The sequence below is a fragment of the Muntiacus reevesi genome, chromosome 1 (genome assembly GCF_963930625.1).
Source record: "Muntiacus reevesi chromosome 1, mMunRee1.1, whole genome shotgun sequence".
Lineage (NCBI taxonomy): Eukaryota > Metazoa > Chordata > Mammalia > Artiodactyla > Cervidae > Muntiacus > Muntiacus reevesi.
This window is the reverse complement of record NC_089249.1, coordinates 14,388,702-14,407,774: the sequence shown is the minus strand read 5'-3', so window position 1 is coordinate 14,407,774 and position 19,073 is coordinate 14,388,702. Positions and strand designations below refer to the sequence as shown.

The 19,073-nt window shown below is 41.0% G+C and overlaps 1 protein-coding gene across 7 annotated transcripts in view; it reads left to right on the top strand.

Annotated features, from left to right (window-relative positions):
* The window catches only part of SLC41A2 (solute carrier family 41 member 2), a 128,811-nt gene that overhangs the window by 18,315 nt on the left and 91,423 nt on the right, over positions 1-19,073 (top strand). For all 7 annotated transcript variants that reach the window (XM_065938408.1, XM_065938381.1, XM_065938412.1 and 4 more), the window contains one exon: positions 10,025-10,749. In XM_065938408.1, coding sequence (XP_065794480.1) covers positions 10,195-10,749 — 555 coding nt within the window. In that variant the 5' untranslated portion in view covers positions 10,025-10,194. The remainder of the gene's footprint in view (positions 1-10,024; positions 10,750-19,073) is intronic.

Here is a 19,073-nt window from a genome sequence, read left to right as displayed (position 1 = left end):
GCAGCAGTAATATTGGTACCTTTGGAGTTCTGGAGATCTCTTTCATTGCCATATTGATTTTTAACTTTTGAGGGTCAAGCGATATAGCAAGTATCATCAGAAAAAGAAGATGTTCTCTTTGCCCTGTAGGAACTGGCAATGGGAGACCAAATGGATACCTTTTATTTTTAAAAAATTCTTTTAAAACTGTACATGATAGGAAGATTGCTCACGGTTTTAGGCATTTAATTTTGACTGTGTTTTTTTCCTCTCTGTACCCTGAACTCTACATTAATTTAGGTAGATTTCTCTGAGGTGGTCAATTTTTATGGTGACCTTATGAATGAGGCCAAAGCTCCAGAACATTAGGAGCAGTTGGTAGAAAGTATAGGGACAACTGAATAAAAGAAATTTGGTTGAATAGAGGAAGCTTAAAGAATAAGAGATGATAATTTAGCTGATTTAGGAAATTGAGTAGAAACAGTTAGTTTGAAACAATTAGAAACCCAAAATCAGCATGTAGGGAGCCCTATGGATGAGCATAGTAAAGTCAAAGAGTTTAAAATGAGAAATGATGGGCCTTTCCTGGCAGTCCAGTGGTTAAGATTCCACACCCCTAATGCAGGGGGCCTGGGTTCGATCCCTAGTCCAGAAACAAGATCCTGCGTGCTGCTAGTGCTGCCAAAAAAAAAAAGAAATTTTTTTTAATGAGATATGATTTTAGTAGTAGCTGTTGGACTAGCTCAAATGGGGACTAGAGCTCTTCAGTGTGATTAGTAGTCAAGGCTGTGATCACCATGCGTGGGACTAGGGTGGCCTTGTGGGTTCTGATGTTTCTCCAGGAAGAAGGGTTTGGCAGTGAGTTTATGGCGGGACAGCAGAAAGCTGGCGTCAGAGTGAACATGAGAAAACCAGAGGGGGGATTGGTTAAGAGCTGTTCGGGATATGTGCTGAGAAAAGTGATTTGATGGTCAATTCTTCAGGAAAACAGAGTTTGGGGATAAGAAGCGGAGAAGCTAAGGAATTCAGGTGACCAAACTGGGTATCGAAAAGACTATTGAGACTTTTAAAAATAGTTTTTGCTTAAATGGAAAGAGTCATCATTGAAATTAATGAGGATTAACGTTTAGATAGTTTTTACTCTTTAAATGGAAATGGTGGAAGAAAACGGATCAGCCATAAAGGCAGCCTGCTGTTTGGATGCTGCAAAAAAAAAGCAAATTATTATAAATAGATATAATCCTTCTTTGCAAACCTGCTATCCAGTGAAACAAGTCAGTACTTACTGAGTATTATTGAAAAAAATGTTCCAAAATTTTTTATAAAATAAAATAATTTGTACAACATCAGCTAAGGTCTCATTTTGTCTGGCATGACCTCTCTGAAATCTGACTTAACTGACTGCATAATACATCCTGTTCGGTGACTATCTGCATCTTCTAACAAACAGAGATGTAGAATACATATATTCAGAGGAAGTGAAAAGCAGAATGCACAGTTGGAGAGTGGCAAAACTAAGAATACATAATAATCATAATCTGCCTTGACTTCTAGGTCATTTAGTGTGTGACTGTATGTGTGTGACAGTGCTGTGACAAGTTTTGAGATTTTTGACTAAATGCTTTCATCTTTTTGTCGTTCTAACGGGAAGATAAAGGATTAGACTTCCATTTATTGCCTTTCTTAGTAATAAGGCATGACATAAATCTGCTAACTCAACTGCTCTGATGAATTTTTCAAGTGTATTATTTAACCTTTGCAAAGGAACAGATTGCCTCCTCCAGCACAATGGGCAGATTTTCTCCAGGATACTGATTTAGTAAATCAACACACATACAATTCTTTTTCTTAACTTTTAAAAATAAGCAATTTTAACATTATTATTTTTTTTTTTTGTAACTGCAGTGGAGTCCATCAAGACTGTCTGATATTAGTTTGTTTTCCTTTAAGTCAGTGGTTCCCTAACAACTCCCTGATTAATGTTGGCCCATGACAGAGCTTCCACAGGAAGCAAGGAGTGAGTTTTTAATAAATCTAAATGTATTCAATGGAAAGGCTTTTAGTCTAAGAGTTTGTCGTTTCTACTTGCTTGGTATTAAAATGTACACTTATATTTTAAAGGAAAAATCATTATTAAACTTGATAAAATTGGGGGGGAAGTGCGGTTAACGAGATCTAAATGTTTGGAAAACACTGTTTTAAAGCTCTTTAACCATAGATGGAATCCTTACATTCTCAGTATATCAGAGTGACTCTATTAAACTAAAATAGATGGGACTATGTGGGTCAGATTCTTTTTTAAGATGCCTGCTTTTGAGTTTAGTTTTCATTAAATCTTGCTGTGGTAGTAAACAATCCCGAACCCTTGGTGGCTTTCAGCAGCAAAGCTTTCTTTCTCTCCTCCTACATGTTCCCCGTAGGTTGCTGCAGATGAGCTTCAGTATCTGTAGCTCTGGGTGTTTTCTTTGTCCCAGGACCCAGTCTGAACCTAGGACATGTCGTTCCTACATCGGAGGGAAAAGAAGGCAGAGTTGAACTGCTTCTGTTTGTAGATGTTGTTGCTTCCTGAGTCGTCTGCCCAGACCTGATGTCGGTAGAGATGAGGCAGTGTAATCTTCACATACTCCCTGCAGGTAATTTGGCAACAGGCAGAGATGACAGTCCTCTTACAGGAGGGAAGCAATAATGGGAAGTAATAAAATCTGTCACAGTATCATTCAGACTGAAGCAGGCATGCCAAATAATGAAAATGTTCCATTTGAATGCAGAGTTCCAAAGAATAGCAAGGAGAGACAAGAAAGCCTTCCTCAGTGATCAATGCAAAGAAATAGAGGAAAACAACAGAATGGGAAAGACTAGAGACTCCTTCAAGAAAATTAGAGATACCAAGGAAACATTTCATGCAAAGATGGGTTCGATAAAGGGCAAAAATGGTATGGACCTAACAGAAGCAGAAGATATTAAGAAGAGGTGGCAAGAATACACAAAAGAACTATACAAAAAAGATTTTCATGACCCAGATAACCATGATGGTGTGATCACCCCCCTAGAGCCAGACATCCTGGAATGTGAAATCAAGTGGGCCTTAGGAAGCATCACTATGAACAAAACTAGTGGAGCTGATGGAATTCCAGTTGAGCTATTCCAAATCCTAAAAGATGATGCTGTGAAAGTGCTGCACTTAATATGCCAGCAAATTTGGAAAACTCAGCAGTGGCCACAGGACTGGAAAAGGTCAGTTTTCTTTCCAATCCCTAAGAAGGGCAATGCCACAGAATGCTCAAACTACTGCACTATTGCACCCATCTCACCCGCTAGCAAAGTAATGCTCAAAATTCTCAAAGCCAGGTTTCAGTGGTACATGAACCATGAACTTCAAGATGTTCAAGCTGGATTTAGAAAAAGCAGAGGAACCAGAGATGAAATTGCCAGCATCTTTTTGATCATCTTTTTTGATCATCAAAAAAGCAAGAGAGTTCCAGAAAAACATCTACTTCTGCTTTACTGACTACGCCAAAGCCTTTGACTGTGTGAGTCACAACAAACTGTGGAAAATTCTCAAAGAGTTGAGAAATCTGTACGCAGGTCAAGAAGCAACAGTTAGAACCTACAATGGAACAACAGACTGGTTCCAAATCGGGAAAGGAGGACTCACGGCTGTATATTGTCACCTGCTTATTTAACTTATATGCAGAGTACATCATGAGAAATGCCAGGCTGGGTGAAGCACAAGCTGGAATCAAGGTTGCTGGGAGAAATATCAATAACCTCAGATATGCAGATGACACCACCCTTATGGCAGAAAGTGAAGAGGAATTAAAGAGAGCCTCTTGATGAAAGTTAAAGAGGAGAGTGAAAAAGTTGGCTTAAAGCTCAACATTCAGAAAACTAAGATCATGGCATCTGGTCCCATCACTCATGGCAAATAGATGGGGGAACAGTGGAAACAGTGACAGACTTTATTTTTGGGGGCTCCAAAATCACTGCAGATGGTGACTGCAGCCATGAAATTAAAAGACGCTTGCTCCTTAGAAGAAAAGCTATGACCAACCTAGATAGCATATTAAAAAGTAGAGACATTACTTGCCAATAAAGGTCTGTCTCGTCAAAGCTATGGTTTTTCCAGTAGTCATGTATGGATGTGAGAGTTGTACTAAAAAGAAAGCTGAGCACCAAAGAATTGATGCTTTTGAAGTGTGGTGTTGGAGAAGACTCTTGAGAGTCCCTTGGACGTCAGGGAGAGCAAACCAGTTCATCCTAAAGGAAATCAGTCCTGAATATTTATTGGAAGGACTGATGCTGAAGCTGAACTTCCAATACTTTGCCCACCTGATGCGAAAAACTGACTCATTGAAAAAGACCCTGATGCTGGGAAAAATTGAAAGCAGGAGAAGGGGTCGATAGAGGATGAGATGGTTGGATAGCATCAGCGACTTGATGGGCATGAGTCTGAGCAAGCTTCGGGAGTTGATGATGGACAGGGAAGCCTGGTGTGCTGCAGTTCATGGGGTCACAAAGAGTCAGATACAACTGAGTGACTGAATTGAACTAAAGAACATTCGGGGATCTGCTCCCCAGCTTAAAAAATATAACCGCTAGCTTTGGAGCTCTCTGTGTGCTTTTTGTACTACTTCCACAAATGTAACCATTCTCTTGAAATTTGTGCTTGCTTATAATCCCCTCTGGAGAAGGCAATGGCACCCCACTCCAGTACTGTTGCCTGGAAAATCCCATGGACGGAGGAGCCTGGTGGGCTGCTCCATGGGGTTGCTAAGAGTCGGACACGACTGAGCGACTTCACTTTCACTTTTCACTTTCATGCATTGGAGAAGGAAATGGCAACCCACTCCAGTGTTCTTGCCTGGAGAACCCCAGGGATGGGAGCCTGGTGGGCTGCCGTCTATGGGGTCGCACAGAGTCGGACACGACTGAAGCGACTTAGCAGCAGCAGCAGCATGATCCTCTCCTTCATAGATTCCATTGTGTGAATATCCCACAATTTATCTTTTATTGCGTTAATTCTAATTTTTTTCTTTTCTTTTTTTGCTAATATGAAAATGTTGCTAAGGATATTCTTTTATGTGTCTTCTGGGTACAAAGCAAGAGTTGCTTCAGGGTATGGACTTTGGTGTGGAATTGTTGGAATGTGGCATGTATGTATGCATCTTCAATTTCTTCAGTAAATCAGACCACATTGTTTTCCAAAGTGGTTGTACAGTTTCAACTCCCACTAGTGGTGGTGTATGTGTTACCAGTACTCAAGTCTTTGCTCACAAAGGACTCAGGACTTGCTGAAAGTCTGACATCATCTAATTTTTAGTCTAATGTATATAAATACAAATTCTTTTGGATGTTCAGGGAGGTGCTTCTTAAATGTCCATGTTTACATAAAGCACATGGTATATGTTTTAGTCATCCAGTCGTGTCCTACTCTTTGAGAACCCATAGACTGTAGCCTGCCAGGCTCCTCTGTCCATGGAATTCTCCAGGCAAGATTAGTGGAGTCAGTGGGTTGCCATGCCCTTCTCCAGGGGATCTTCCCAACCCAGGAATTGAACCTTGGTCTTCCAAATTGTCAGCAGATTCTTTACTGACTGAACTACAGGGAGGCAAAGCACATGGAGATGGTATTGATACTGTGAGCACTGGTTGTGATCCAGCAGGCTGGGTTCTGCTTGGGAGCTGAGAGCCTGCGCTTCTCATCACCATCCAGGCGATGCTGATGCCGCTGCGTCCTGTGCTCAGCGCTCAGTCGTGTCCGGCTCTGTGATTCCATCACAGAGAGTGATGGGGGGCTGGGGGGCTGCAGGCCCACGGGCTCCTTTGTTCAGAGGGTTTTCTGGGCAAGAATCCTGGAGTGGGTTGCCATTTCCTTCTCCAGGGGATCTCCCCAACCCAGGGATTGAACCTGTGACCCGTAAATATCTTCACTGATATTCTTTCATTTACAGCACGTAAAACTAGGGAAACTTTGCCCAATTCTATTTACTTATTTTTAAATTTTTCAGTAATTTTCACTCATTTATGGATGAAGAGCAATATAGAGCAATCCAACTGATTTTTTATTTAGTGCCGTATGTGTACGTTACCCATTTTAAATCAACTGCAAAGTAATTTGATTGTAGTCATTATTCAACGAGTTTCTAAGTGACTTCTTTAAAGGAAGAAAATTCAAGAAGTCTTTAAGGGAGATAATAGACCTTTATAGACCTTGTCAGTCTGCAAGCATTAGACTAACCAATCACTCATTAGCTGGGTAAAATGAAGGATAAATAAAAATTAGCACATTTTTCTCAGTGCAAGATTGTGGTATGTGGTCTATGGCATGCACTTGTAGCAAGGTAATTCTTAGTACTTCCAAACTGCACTATTTTACAAACAGATGTTACGACAGAAGCACCATTTAGCCTAGTTTAAGCAATGGAGATTTATTGGCCCATAAAACTGGGAAGAACCGGGATGGAATGGGCTTTAAATAAATGAGATGTCCTAATCGTGTAGTGATATCAGAACCCTCTCAACATCTCCTAGCTATGATTCTCCGTTTCTGTGGATGGATGAGCTTTCCTCCAAGTGTAAATGGTGGTGGTGGTGATGGAGGGAGCTTTTGGAGGATGAAAATATAGTGACAAACCTCAGAATTATCTCATTCAAAAGGGAAGTGAGAAAACACTCTTTTTTAAAGGAATTAATTTATTCATTTGGCTGCACTGGGTCTTAGTTTTGTCATGCAGGATCTTTGCAGCATGTGGGATCTAGTTCCCTGACGAGGGATTGAACCCTGGCCCCTGCATTGAGAGTGCAGAATTTAGTCCCTGGGCCACCAGGGAGGTCCTGAGAAAACACTCTTCCAGAGGCCTCCCCCTCTGAAGTAGCTCTGTAAGTCATTCACTCTTTGCTCTATCAACTGTTTCCTTCATTGCCTTTATCACAAATTATCTCCTTTACTTGTTTGCTCACCTGATTGTTTTTCCTCTCCACCACAAGGTAAAATCCTTGAAGAAGGAGTAGTGCCTCTTTTGTTGGCATCCGTCAGCCATTCAGGGAATCGTAAGGCGACAGGAATGTGAAATTCCAGGGTAGGACTCAGGCCTGCCCCAGGCGGTTGTCAGTATGTGGTCTGGAGGGCAGGGAAGTTTGATTACTGGGCATACCAGCGCCTCATAGGTGAGGCAAGTGTGATTTCACATGGGAAATGGAGCTACTGTAAGCTGAAAAGTTGGGAGAAGATGCTGAGGAAACAACAAAAGCATGTGTTTTTTATGCCCTTTAAGCGTGGTTTCTGCTTCACTCAGCTTGCCGGTGTGTTGTGTAAAGCCGTGCAGGTTCTGCAGTGCATGACAGAGCTTGGCTGAGGGAGGGGTGGGGTTGAAATCCAGCACGAGGCTCCACACCTGTGGCTTCCTTTCTCCAGGAGGCATTGTTTTAAAGTTACCCCAGAGTTCTGTCTGGTCTCTGCCCACTGGACCCGGCTGAATATCTGTGCCTCCATCTCACCTTCTTCATAGCTTCCCTTGAGAAAAAATACCAGGGGCAAAAGTGTGTGAGCTGGAAGCATCTGGATCCCACTGGCCAACTCAGTGTAGACTGCTTAGCCATGCCCTGCAGGTATTCTAAGAGAGATAACTTTCTGGAAAATTCCTTCCCCCACTCTCCCTTTTGTCTTCCCTCCATTTTTCTATTTAGGGTTAGTTGCTCAAGTTTCCTGACCATGCATTTTGAGGTGAATGCTGACTGAGTGGTAATATACATACTATCATCTACATTTCTCTGCATTTCCAGTTTGATTACTTTATAATTCTGCTTCAAGAGGAAGAAGAAATTGCCTATGTCCATCACTGGCCCTTTAGTGGAATAGACTGTCTTAAAAGTTTGTTCTGTTTTTTGTTTGATTAGAGATCTCTTTGGGGCAGTGAAGTGCTCACTATTTAAAAGGAGGCAAATTGGTTTAAGGAACAGAAACCCACGCAATCTGACTCATGTAAGGCTGCTGGCAATCTCCCAAGTTTCAGACATACAGCTGAGGCTCTTCTTACGTGGAAGGTCCTCAAGGAGCCATTCTGTCCTCCTCTCTGGATTGCTTGGCTTCTTCTTGTTTCATTCTGGACATTGTTTCTGTTCATTTGATTCTCTTTAAACACTGAGTTTGTATACTGATCCACCTGCCAGAGGCAAAAATGGCATCTAGTACTTCATTTCTCATTGGATTCTCTGCAAGTCCACAGAATGTCTGTACTGTAATCACTTGGGGAGTGTAAAGAATAAAAAAAGAGATTTCTATGCCTCAAACGGATTCTGAGCCAGTAGGTCTGGAGTCCTAGAATCTACATGTTGAGACTTTCCCCCCGTAGGAATTCCCAGACCTGTCTATAATCACAAGAGAAAGCAAGTGAGTGAATGATGAAGCAGATGAACCAGGCCCTAGCATCCACTTTCCCCTGACACAGCCCCTTTTATTTTTCCCTTTGCCACTTGTTGCCATTGATCTTCCTATCCAAGGAGAGGAGATTGGCACTCTAAGAAGCTGAAAACAAATATTGAAGAATAGAATGTTTTTTATCAAAAGCAGTAGTGTAGCAGCAACAGTTCTTAGTCTAGTTTGGTGGATGAACAGTCCAGTTAGGCAGTGGGGCTCTCTGTCCCTTATCAAATCAGGACTAATTAGTTGATCTTGAATGCTCTTGGAGGTGTAAGATAGGGCTGGGTGTTCCTGAGAAACACCTGCAGCCTTAGGCCCACTCTAATAACTTTGAAAACCTCTGAACCTTGGTTGCAGCTATCCAAAGAGTCAGACTCTCTACCTGGGCAGGTGATATATGATCTCACAACTTCAGTGTCTGTCACTCTCAAACTAGCTTACACTTTAGTTCAGTTGTTCAACAGCATCCGACTCTTTGTGATCCCATGGACTGCAGCATGCCAGGCCTCCCTGTCCATCACCAACTTCCGGAGCTTGCTCAAACTCATGTCCATCGAGTCGCTGATGCCGTCCAACCATCTCATCCTCTATCATCCCCTTCTCCTCCTGCCTTCAGTCTTTCTCAGCATCAGGGTCTTTTCCAATGAGTCAGTTCTTTGAATCAGTGGCCAAAGTATTGGAGTTTCAGCTTCAGCATCAGTCCTTCCAGTGAATATTCAGGACTTTAGGATGGAAAGCTTACACTGTGGTGTCTCTAGTTTAAGATCTTTAGAGAGAGAATCTCATCACTGACTAGCCAATCAGAAACCTACTCTGAGATTGAAGGTCAGAGCTAACTTTGAGAAGGACATTAAAAACTTGCTTTTGGTTGGCTTGCAAAATAGGATTAAATGATTCTTTGTAATTCCTTTTCATTTTATTTATTTCTTAGGTAACACTATTATATCCCTAAATCAACTATAATGATTTTTTTTTGTTAGAACTACAAATATGACATCAACCTAGTTTTACATGTGAAATAAATACCATGTATACTATTTAAGATATTTATCAAGTAATTTCATGGCAGACATTATCATTGTTTCTTCGTATTTTAATAACAAAATGTATACTATGTTAAGTTGGAGATAAAGTAACAGATATTATTTAATATATTTAAAATGTAATGTCATATATTTTACCTTTGTTGTGCTGACATATGGAAATGGTGGTAGCAATTTAATTCTGAGACTTCAGTATAAGTAATGAAAGCCATTACTTTAATAAATTTGTCTTTTGTAGAATTGCAGAGACATTGAAGACATTTGAAGGGCTTCCCTGATAGTTCAGTTGGTAAAGAATCCACCTGCAATGCAGGAGACCCTAGTTCGATTCCTGGGTTGGGAAGATTCGCTGGAGAAGGGATAGGCTACCCCCTTCAGTATTCTTGGGCTTCCCTTGTGGTTTCGATCCCTGGGTTGGAAAGATCCTAAGCAGTTGCATGGCACAAACCAGTTATGTGTTAAGCCCACAGAGTATGATGTCAGTACCTCAGGGTTCATTTAAGAACATGTGTATTTTATACCTTTAACTATGAGTTATCAAGATAGTTATTCTGACTTTTAAAAAATTATTTTATTTTTCCAGATCCAGTCCCTCTGTGGAACTTCTAAACATCTGCTATTAGTGGAAGTGCTGTTTTCTGCACAATGAAGTCAACATCTTAAATTACACCAGCGTTCGTGTGGTTCTGATTCATCTGCTCTGGTTCACGAAGCTTGAGATCTAAGGCAAACAGGGTCTTTTGCAATGACAATATGACTAATAGTAAAGGAAGATCTATTATTAATAAATCAAGTGGTGGTCGAAGCAGTGGAGGAGGTTTTGTGGACTGGACTTTAAGTTTAAATACAATTCAGTCTGATAAGTTTTTAAACTTACTGTTGAGTATGGTTCCAGTAATATACCAGAAAAACCAGGAAGACAGGCACAAAAAAGGAAATAGCATTTGGCAAGATGGGTTATCACCTGCAGCGCAGACTTTCAGTAATAGATCCGAACAGCACATGGAATATCACAGTTTCTCGGAGCAGTCTTTTCATGGCAACAGTGGGCACACGGCGTCAAGCTGTAGCCAAAAGTATGATGACTATGCCAACTACAATTACTGTGATGGAAGGGAGGCTTCAGAAACTACAGCCATGCTGCAAGATGACGATGGATCTAGTGATGGTGATGAAGATGTCATTGTGGAGACAAGCCAGAAGTTACCAAAGGAGTCCAGTGGTGTCATGGCACTGCAGATCCTTGTGCCGTTTTTGTTAGCTGGCTTTGGGACAGTCTCAGCTGGCATGGTTTTGGATGTAGTGCAGGTGGGTTTTCATCTTTGTTTGATTTCACTGGCTTTGTTGTTTAAAGTGCATTGTGTCAGCTACTAACCTCAGACATTATATTTAGTTTTAATTTATCCCTTAGTTAAAATGAACTGATGCAGGCTCTGGTGGAGAATCTGCTCTTTCTAGGTGTCTTTTGTTTGTCTTCCTTTAGAAATTCTAAGAGAATTGTCTGATTCTGACCATAAAGTAATTCTTCATAAAATATTAAATATAAAGTAATCCCAAATAGGGTAAATCAGCTAAGTGAATAACTCAATATATTATATTTAAATATATTATATTTAAATACATCCCTGTTTTAAAAATGAAAAATAATGTATGTTCATTAAAATGAACTCAAACAATGCAGAGTATTAAGTCAATGATAAAAAGTCCTGCTCCTCATCTCCAAATTAAAACTCTCTTACCCTCTGGAGGTTACCATTGTTAAGAGTTTGCAGTATATACTTGCAGACGACTTTTCTGTGCTTATATACAAGCATATGTGCAGAGGGTTTTTTTTTTTAAATAAAAATTAAATTCCGTATGTATTTTTCTCAGTTTATTTTCACTGCTTATTAATATATCTTGGACATGTTTCTAAATTAGTAAAAAGGATATTTAGCATTTTAAAAAGAGTGCTTGATATTTTCATTATATGTATATATATACCAAAATTTACTTATTCATTCTCCTATGCTGGTACTATAACAAATATCCTTACAAATTTATCTTTATAGACTCATACTAATTTTTTCATAGGATAGATTTTAAAAATGGGATTGTTGGGTATTAGAGAAGGTGTGTGTGTTTAAAATTTCATAGGTATTGTCAAATTGCCTTTCAAAAATTTTGTACCAACTTGTAGTCCTTCCAGAAATCTATAAATACTTTTATTTTTCCATACCCTTATCAACATTTGATGTTCTTGATCTCTTTCATTTTTGCCAGTTGATAGGAAAATGTTATCCTGTTTGAATTAGCATTAATTACTATTAATGTTTTAGCCTCTTTTCATATGTTTATTGGCCATTCTTACCTTTTCCGTGAATGCTTCTTGTATGAATTACTCTTTTGTATCTTATCCATTTTTTAAGGTGTATTTTTTTCTTTTTAATTTATATTTTATTGAAGGATAATTGCTTTGCAGAGCTTTGCTGTTTTCTGTTAAACCTCAGCATGAATCAGTCACAGGTATACACATGTCCCCTCCCTTTTGACCCTCCCTCCCATCTCCCTCCCCATCCCACCCCTCTAGGTTGATACAGAGCCCCTGTTTGAGTTTCCTGAGCCAGACAGCAAATTCCCAGTTGGCTATCTATTTTACATATGGTGATGTAAGTTTCCATGTTACTCTTCCCATACATCTCTCTATTGTTCAGCCGCGGATGCTGGCATGTGGGGAGAGAGAGGCTATGGGGATGGCTCCATCTCCTACGCAGGCCTCAGCAGTATCGCCTTGCTTCCATGGCTGCCTGGCTTCCATGCCTTCCACAGGCATTTCCCACCGCAGTCTCCTCCCTCACATCCCCTCGATCCGTCTCTCCACAGTCAGCAGCAGCCCTGGCCCTGGAATTGCTCCACAATCCCTAAACTCCAGCTCCCAGCCGCTGAGCCTTCCAGGGGATCTGCATCCCTGTCCGGGGTGTGTATGGCTGCGGCAAGGACTGTCTGATTCTCATTCCATTTAGGCCGCCACAGATCAGCTGTTTCACAGCCTTAAATGTTTCTCCTCTGACTCAGACAATTGCCCCGATATGGGAATCGGACTCCTGCTTCAGTTCCGCCACCGCTGAGGGCAGGTCCAGTCCTACTAACACTCCTGTTTCCCCCCCAGTTCCTTCGTCCTACTAAGTTTTGCGTGCTTCTATATATTCTTTTCCGCTGGTCAGCTACTCCTGTCTGCCCTCAACTGGTGTTCTGCATGAACTTATGTGGCTGAAGGTGTATTCCTGATGTATCCGTGGAGAGAGATGTACTCCAGGTCCACCTACTCCTCTGTTATCTTGTTCTTTCTTTTATCCATTTAAAAATGTGTACATTATTTATTTGCTTGTAGGAGTTCTTAATGTAGTATTATATAAAGTTACAAAATTACCTGTTATATAATTACCTTTCTAACATAGTACATTGTAAAAAGGTAGCATTCTGTTCCTATCAATTTTCATTCCTCAGAAAAAGATTATCTCTAGGAAAGTGTTAGATACATTATCGGAATGTGCCTTTCTCTTCCATTTTGTGCCCATAAAGGAAATCTCAGGTCATTTATGACTCTAAGACACTTTTAAACACATAAGATTTTTATCTAAATGGAAAATGTACATTTTATCTAAATAGAAACATAATTTTTATACCATCATGTGGAAAAAAGATATGAAAAGAACTGTTAAGTATATTGAATTTTTGAATAGACTATAATACTAAAGGGGGAACCAAACCTATCTGTCCACTTGAAATATGATTGTTTTAAATTATTACCATAGCATCATAACTGCTAAAATGAATGTAATGTTTTGGGTTGACTTTTTTTCTGACTTTTTGGTGATAATTATTCAGAAGAAACACTCAACAGTTAGCTGTATATAGCATGATAACATCTGTAGGAAAAATATGTTAGTGTGTATAGATTGTTAGGTAGAACAGTTATGTAACTTACTATGTCCCTTCCTCTGGTGTATGCTCTCCGATTTCTTGATATTTGAGAGAAGAGAAGAGCTTGTGTGTAATTGGGAAAAGTTGCATTTGTGATTTATAAATTTTTTCCTGGTTTGTGTGTTTGTGACTCGTGCTGCGTCTTCACTGCTGCGTGCGGGCTTCGCTGTGGTTGCCAAGAGCCGGGGCTGCTCTCTGGCTGCAGTGCCCTGGCTTCTCCCTGCAGGAGCTTCTCCCGTTGCAGAGCATGGACTCCAGGGTGCATGGGCTTCAGTAGTTTCGGGTCCCGGGTTGTCCAGAGCGCGTGCTCATTAGCTGTGCCCAGGCTTTGTTGCGTCACAGCCTGTGGGGTCTTCCCGGATCAGAAATCAGACCCGTGTCTCCTCATGGGCAGGCGGACTCTTCACCACTGAGCCACCATGGAAGCCCTTGCTTTTATGATTTTATGAACGTTTAACGCTGCTAGCCCTAAGAACTTCATAGTGTTAATCTTTGCTGTTAAAAAGCGTGAAGGTATAATGTAAATGTTTTGAAAGATTTAATTTGATGAGGTTTTCAAAACTTATTAGATTGTGACATTTAAAATATATAGAGTGTAAGAAGCAGAAATATACAGCTCAGTGAACTTTCATGACACAAATAACTGTATGACGGTCACTTGGGTCAACAAATAGAGTCTTACCTGTATTTCATTAGTCTTGCTCGGTACTCCCTTACAAAAGCTTTTCTGTCTTCCCCATCACCAAAGATAATCAATAACCTGATATTTCTCAGTACTTTTTTGTCTTTAAAAGTGTGTATTATTAAACACCATTGCTTGGGTTTGCTTAATTCTTTTTTAAAATTTATGCAGTGGAAGTATGGAGTATACCTTTATGTTTGGGTTTTTTTTGGGTCAACATTATGTAAGTTTTAGAAAACTGTTGGTCATGTATTTTTATTGCTGTGTTGTAATCCAGTGTACAAATACATCACAATTTATCCATCCTACTGTTTTCCTCAGTGCATTCTACTGTTGATGGACTTCGGGCTGAATTGTGTTTCCAGGCTCTTGGTGTACCTCTGCATGCATTTCTCTTGGGTATATAGGTAGAAATGGAATCTCTAGGTCTTAGAATATGCAGGTATTTAAATGTAGTATTTGTCAAATGGCTTTCCAAAGTGGTTGTACCAATTTACAGACAAATGTAGCCGTATATGAGCAGTTCCGCTGTCCTACATTATTATTTATACAAGGTATCAGCAGTCTTTTTTTTTTTTCCAGCAGTCTTTTTAAAAATGATCTTGTGGTGTAGTGTCTAAGTTGTGTCCGACTCTTGTAATGCCATGGACTGTAGCCTGCCAGGCTCCTCTGTCCATGAGATTCTCCAGGCAAGAATACTGGAGTGGGTTGCCATTGCCTTCTCCAGGGGATCTTCCCGACCCAGGAATTGAACCCGAGTCTCCTGCATTGCAGGCAGATTCTTTACCAACTGAGGTACAAGGGAAGTCCAAAGTGATTTTAATGTACTTATTTATTTTTGGCTGTTCTTGGTCTTTGTTGCTGGGCTGGCTTTTGCTCTAGTTGCGGTGGGTAGGTGAGTAGGGGCTGCTCTCTGGTTGTGGTGTGCGGGCTTCTCACTGCAGTGGCTTCTCTTGCACGGGCTCTAGGGCGCGCAGGCTTCAGTGGCCGCAGCACGTGGGCTCAGCAGCGTGGCTCAGCGGGCTCCAGAGCACAGGCTCGGTAGTTGTGATGCACAGGATTTGTTGCTCCGCGGCATGTGGCATCTTCCCAGATCAGGGATTGAACCCACGTCTCCTTCATTGTCAGGTGGATTCTTTGCCAGTGAGCCATCAGGGATGCCCTAGCGGTCATTTTAATTTTAGAAATTCTGGCATATGTGGGGTGGTATGTTGAGGTTTTAAGTGGGATTTTCCTATGATGATGTTTGCTGATCATTTGTGTATCATTGGTGAAGTTTCTTTGCCCATTTTCGTATATAGTTGTTTGTCTTTCTTTTTATTATTGATTTATAGGAGTTATTTTTATATTATAGATGTAAGCCCTTTAGTGAAAGTGAAAAGTGGAAGTGTTAGTCGCTCAGTCATGTCTGACTCTTTGTTACTCCGTGAACTGTGGTTCACCAGGCTCCTCTGTCCTTGGGGATTCCCCAGGCAAGAATAGTGGAGTGGGTAGCCATCGCCTTCTCCAGAGGATCTTACCAACCCGGGGATCAAACCCGGGTCTCCTACATTGCAGGCAGATTCTTTACCATCTAGCCACCAGGGAAGCCCCAAGCCCTTTAGTTATAGGTAATACACATATTCCGCACCAACCGCCGGCCCACCCCACCCCCCACCCCGAGGCTTGCTTTTTTACTCTCAGTGGTATGTTTTGATGAGCAGAAGTTCTTAATTTTTATACAGTCCTCTTTTCTCTACTTTTCTATGGTCTGTGCTTTTTGTCTGCTGTTTAAGAAATCTATCTACACCCTGTGAATTAAGATATTCTTCTATAATACTTCCTCGAAGTGTCATTGTTTTGTCTCTTACACTTTGATCTTTCCCTCCCTGGAATCCATTCTGTATAGAGTGTGAGGTAGGGGTTCTATTTTTTCTTTTCCACATGGATTTCCATATGTGTCCTCACTATTGTATAACTAAAATATGTGTTGTAAGTCAAGTGCCCGTTTGTGAGTGCCCGTTTCTGGGCTCTCAATTCTGTTCCTTATGTGTATTTATGTCTCTTGTCCTGAAAGCCAGACTGTCATCATTACTCTGTAAGTCTTGCTATCTAGTAGAGAATTTTCTCTCCTTAGGCTTCCAGGAGAGTGCTTTGGTTATTCTTTCCCTTTGCATTTCCATGTATGTTTTTAGTGTAAAAACATGTCAGTTTTCAAAAAAGGTTGTTGCAGTTGCGAGTCAGAGATAATTAGGGGGCGAACTGGCTCTGTTGTTCCATGTTTGTGGAATAATAGTCCTCCATTTGTTTAGGTCATCTTTAATTCCCCTCACTGATGTTTTACAGTTTCTGAACAAAAGTCTTTTACATTTTTAGTTGGGTTCGTTTCTAGTTATTTGATACTTTTTAATGCTATTGTAAGGGCTTCCTGGGTGGCTCAGTGGATAAAGACTCCGCCTGCTAATGCAGGAGACAGAGGAGACACAGATTTGATCCCTGGGGGGGGGGGAAGAGCCCCTAGAGGAGGAGATGGCAACCTAGGCCAATATTCTTGCCTGGAGATTTCCATGGACAGAAGAAGCTGGTGGGCTACAGTCCATGGCGTCACAAAGAGCTGGACATGACTAAGCGACTAATCACACAGTCCAATACTTTTCTAAGTGATACAGTTCTAAAAAAATGATTTTCTATTTGTTGCAGGTATGTTCATGTATCTATAGAGGTAAAAGTGAGTGCCATAGGAATTCTGTAGAGATAGCAAAAAGACCTGTAGGAGTATAGAATGCCTGCTTTTACTTATTCAAGATTTTCCAAAGGAGTAAGCTTTTGTGCCAGTCTAAACTACCTCTTTGTGCTTATGCCTTGAACATCCTTTATATTCATTTTTGGTCCCAGATTAGTAAAAGAGCATATAAAGCACCAGTTATAGTACCTGGGAGATAACCATTGCATAAGTGGTGTAATAGTAACAAGTATCATTCTTTGCATGAATGTTCCCTGTTAAGACTCTGCGTGAGTTTTCTCATTTGATGCCCATAAGGAAGACTCTCCAGTAGGTGATGTTATTCTTATTTTATGAAGCTTAGAAATTTGCCTAAGGTCACACAAGTGGTAAGGGGATGGATTAAACCCAAGTTTGTTACTCTAAAACTCATGCTTTCAACTATTATACCATCTCCTTATTTTTAGGGAACCTAGCTTATCTTTGGATCAGTTCAGCTTAGTTCAGTCGCTCAGTCGTGTCTGACTCTTTGTGATCCCATGGACTGCAGCACACCAGGCTTCCCTGTCCATCACCAACTCCTGGAGCATGCTCAAACTCATGTCCATTGAATCGGTAATGCCATCCAGCCATCTCATCCTCTGTCCCTTTCTCCTCCTGCCTTTATTCTTGCCCAGCATCAGGGTCTTTTCCAGTGAGTCTGTTCAGATAAATAAATAAATAAATAAATATATATATATATATATATATATATATATCTACCTCAGATATAAGTAGATCTGGGGCTTACATTTATGATTAAATTCATGATTACCTTCTCTCTGTCTTTCACTTCAACTTTTGTTTGTGGCCCTCATTCACTCCTATTGCAGGTGGCTGCTGACAGTTGTGAGGTCATATCCTTTTAGTTTGTATTACAGAAGCAAAGAATGAGTTAGTCTTCTGTAAGTTGGCAAATTCTAGGGCAAAGCTCAGTAGTTGGCTTATCTTTGGTCACATGCTTACCCCCAGGATCAGTGGGTGATGATTAGCCCAGTGAAATTTACATTTCTATCCCTGAAACAGAGGGGCATTCAGATCAGTAATTTTACCATAACTACACACAAAAAAAGGAATGTAACTGCTTCTCAATAGAGAGGGAATGAATATTGTTGCAAGGAAAATGGAGATGAAAGAGTATGAAGAGGCAAGAGCACCAGCGTTACAGCAGAGACCCCTGACACATGGGACTTTATCTGAATCAGTGGTTCTCCAGGCGTGCTCCTTGAACCAGCAGCATCTGGGAGCTTGTTAGATACACGAATTCTCAAGCTCCATTCCAGTTCCTCTGAATCAGAAACTATCAGGGTGGGCCCCAGCAGTCTGTATAAGCATTCCTGTTGTCTTGACAGGCTTCCCTTGTGGCTCAGCTGGTGGAGAATCTGTCTGCAATGCGGGAGACCTGGGTTTGATCCCTGGGTTGGGAAGATCCCCTGGAGAAGGGAAAAGCTACCCACTCCAGTATTCTGGCCTGGAGAATTCCATGGACTATACAGTCCATGGGGTCGCAAAGAGTTTTATGGATAAAAGTTTGAGAACTAATCATCTGAACTAATCCAAGTTCCTTTCTTGTTAGTAAATGGGGTTGGGTAGAATAGTTAGGCCAAATAGTTTTTGGTCCCATTTAAGTAGTTCAGTTCAGTTCAGTCACTCAGTCATGTCTGACTCTTTGCGACCCCATGAATTGCAGTCCGCCAGGCCTCCCTGTGCATCACCAACTCCTGGAGTTTACTCAAACTCATGTCCATCGAGTCAATGATGCCATCCAGCCATCTCATCCTCTGTCGTCCCCTTCTCCTCCTGCCCCCAACCCCTCCCAGCATCAGGGTCTGTTCCAATGAATCAACTGTTTGCATGAGGTGGCCAAAGTATTGGAGTTTCAGCTTCAGCATCAGTCTTTCCAATGAACAGTCAGGACTGATCTCCTTTAGGATGGACTGGTTGGATCTCCTTGCAGTCCAAGGGACTCTCAAGAGTCTTCTCCAACATCACAGTTCAAAAGCATCAGTTCTTTGGTGCTCAGCTTTCTTCACACTCCAACTCTCACATCCATACATGACCACTGGAAAAACCATAGCCTTGACTAGATGGACCTTTGTTGGCAAAGTAATGTCTCTGCTTTTTAATATGCTATCTAGGTTGGTCATAATTTTCCTTCCAAAGAGTAAGCATCTTTTAATTTCATGGCTGCAGTCACCATCTGCAGTGATTTTGGAGCCCCCCAAAATAAAGTGAGCCACTATTTCC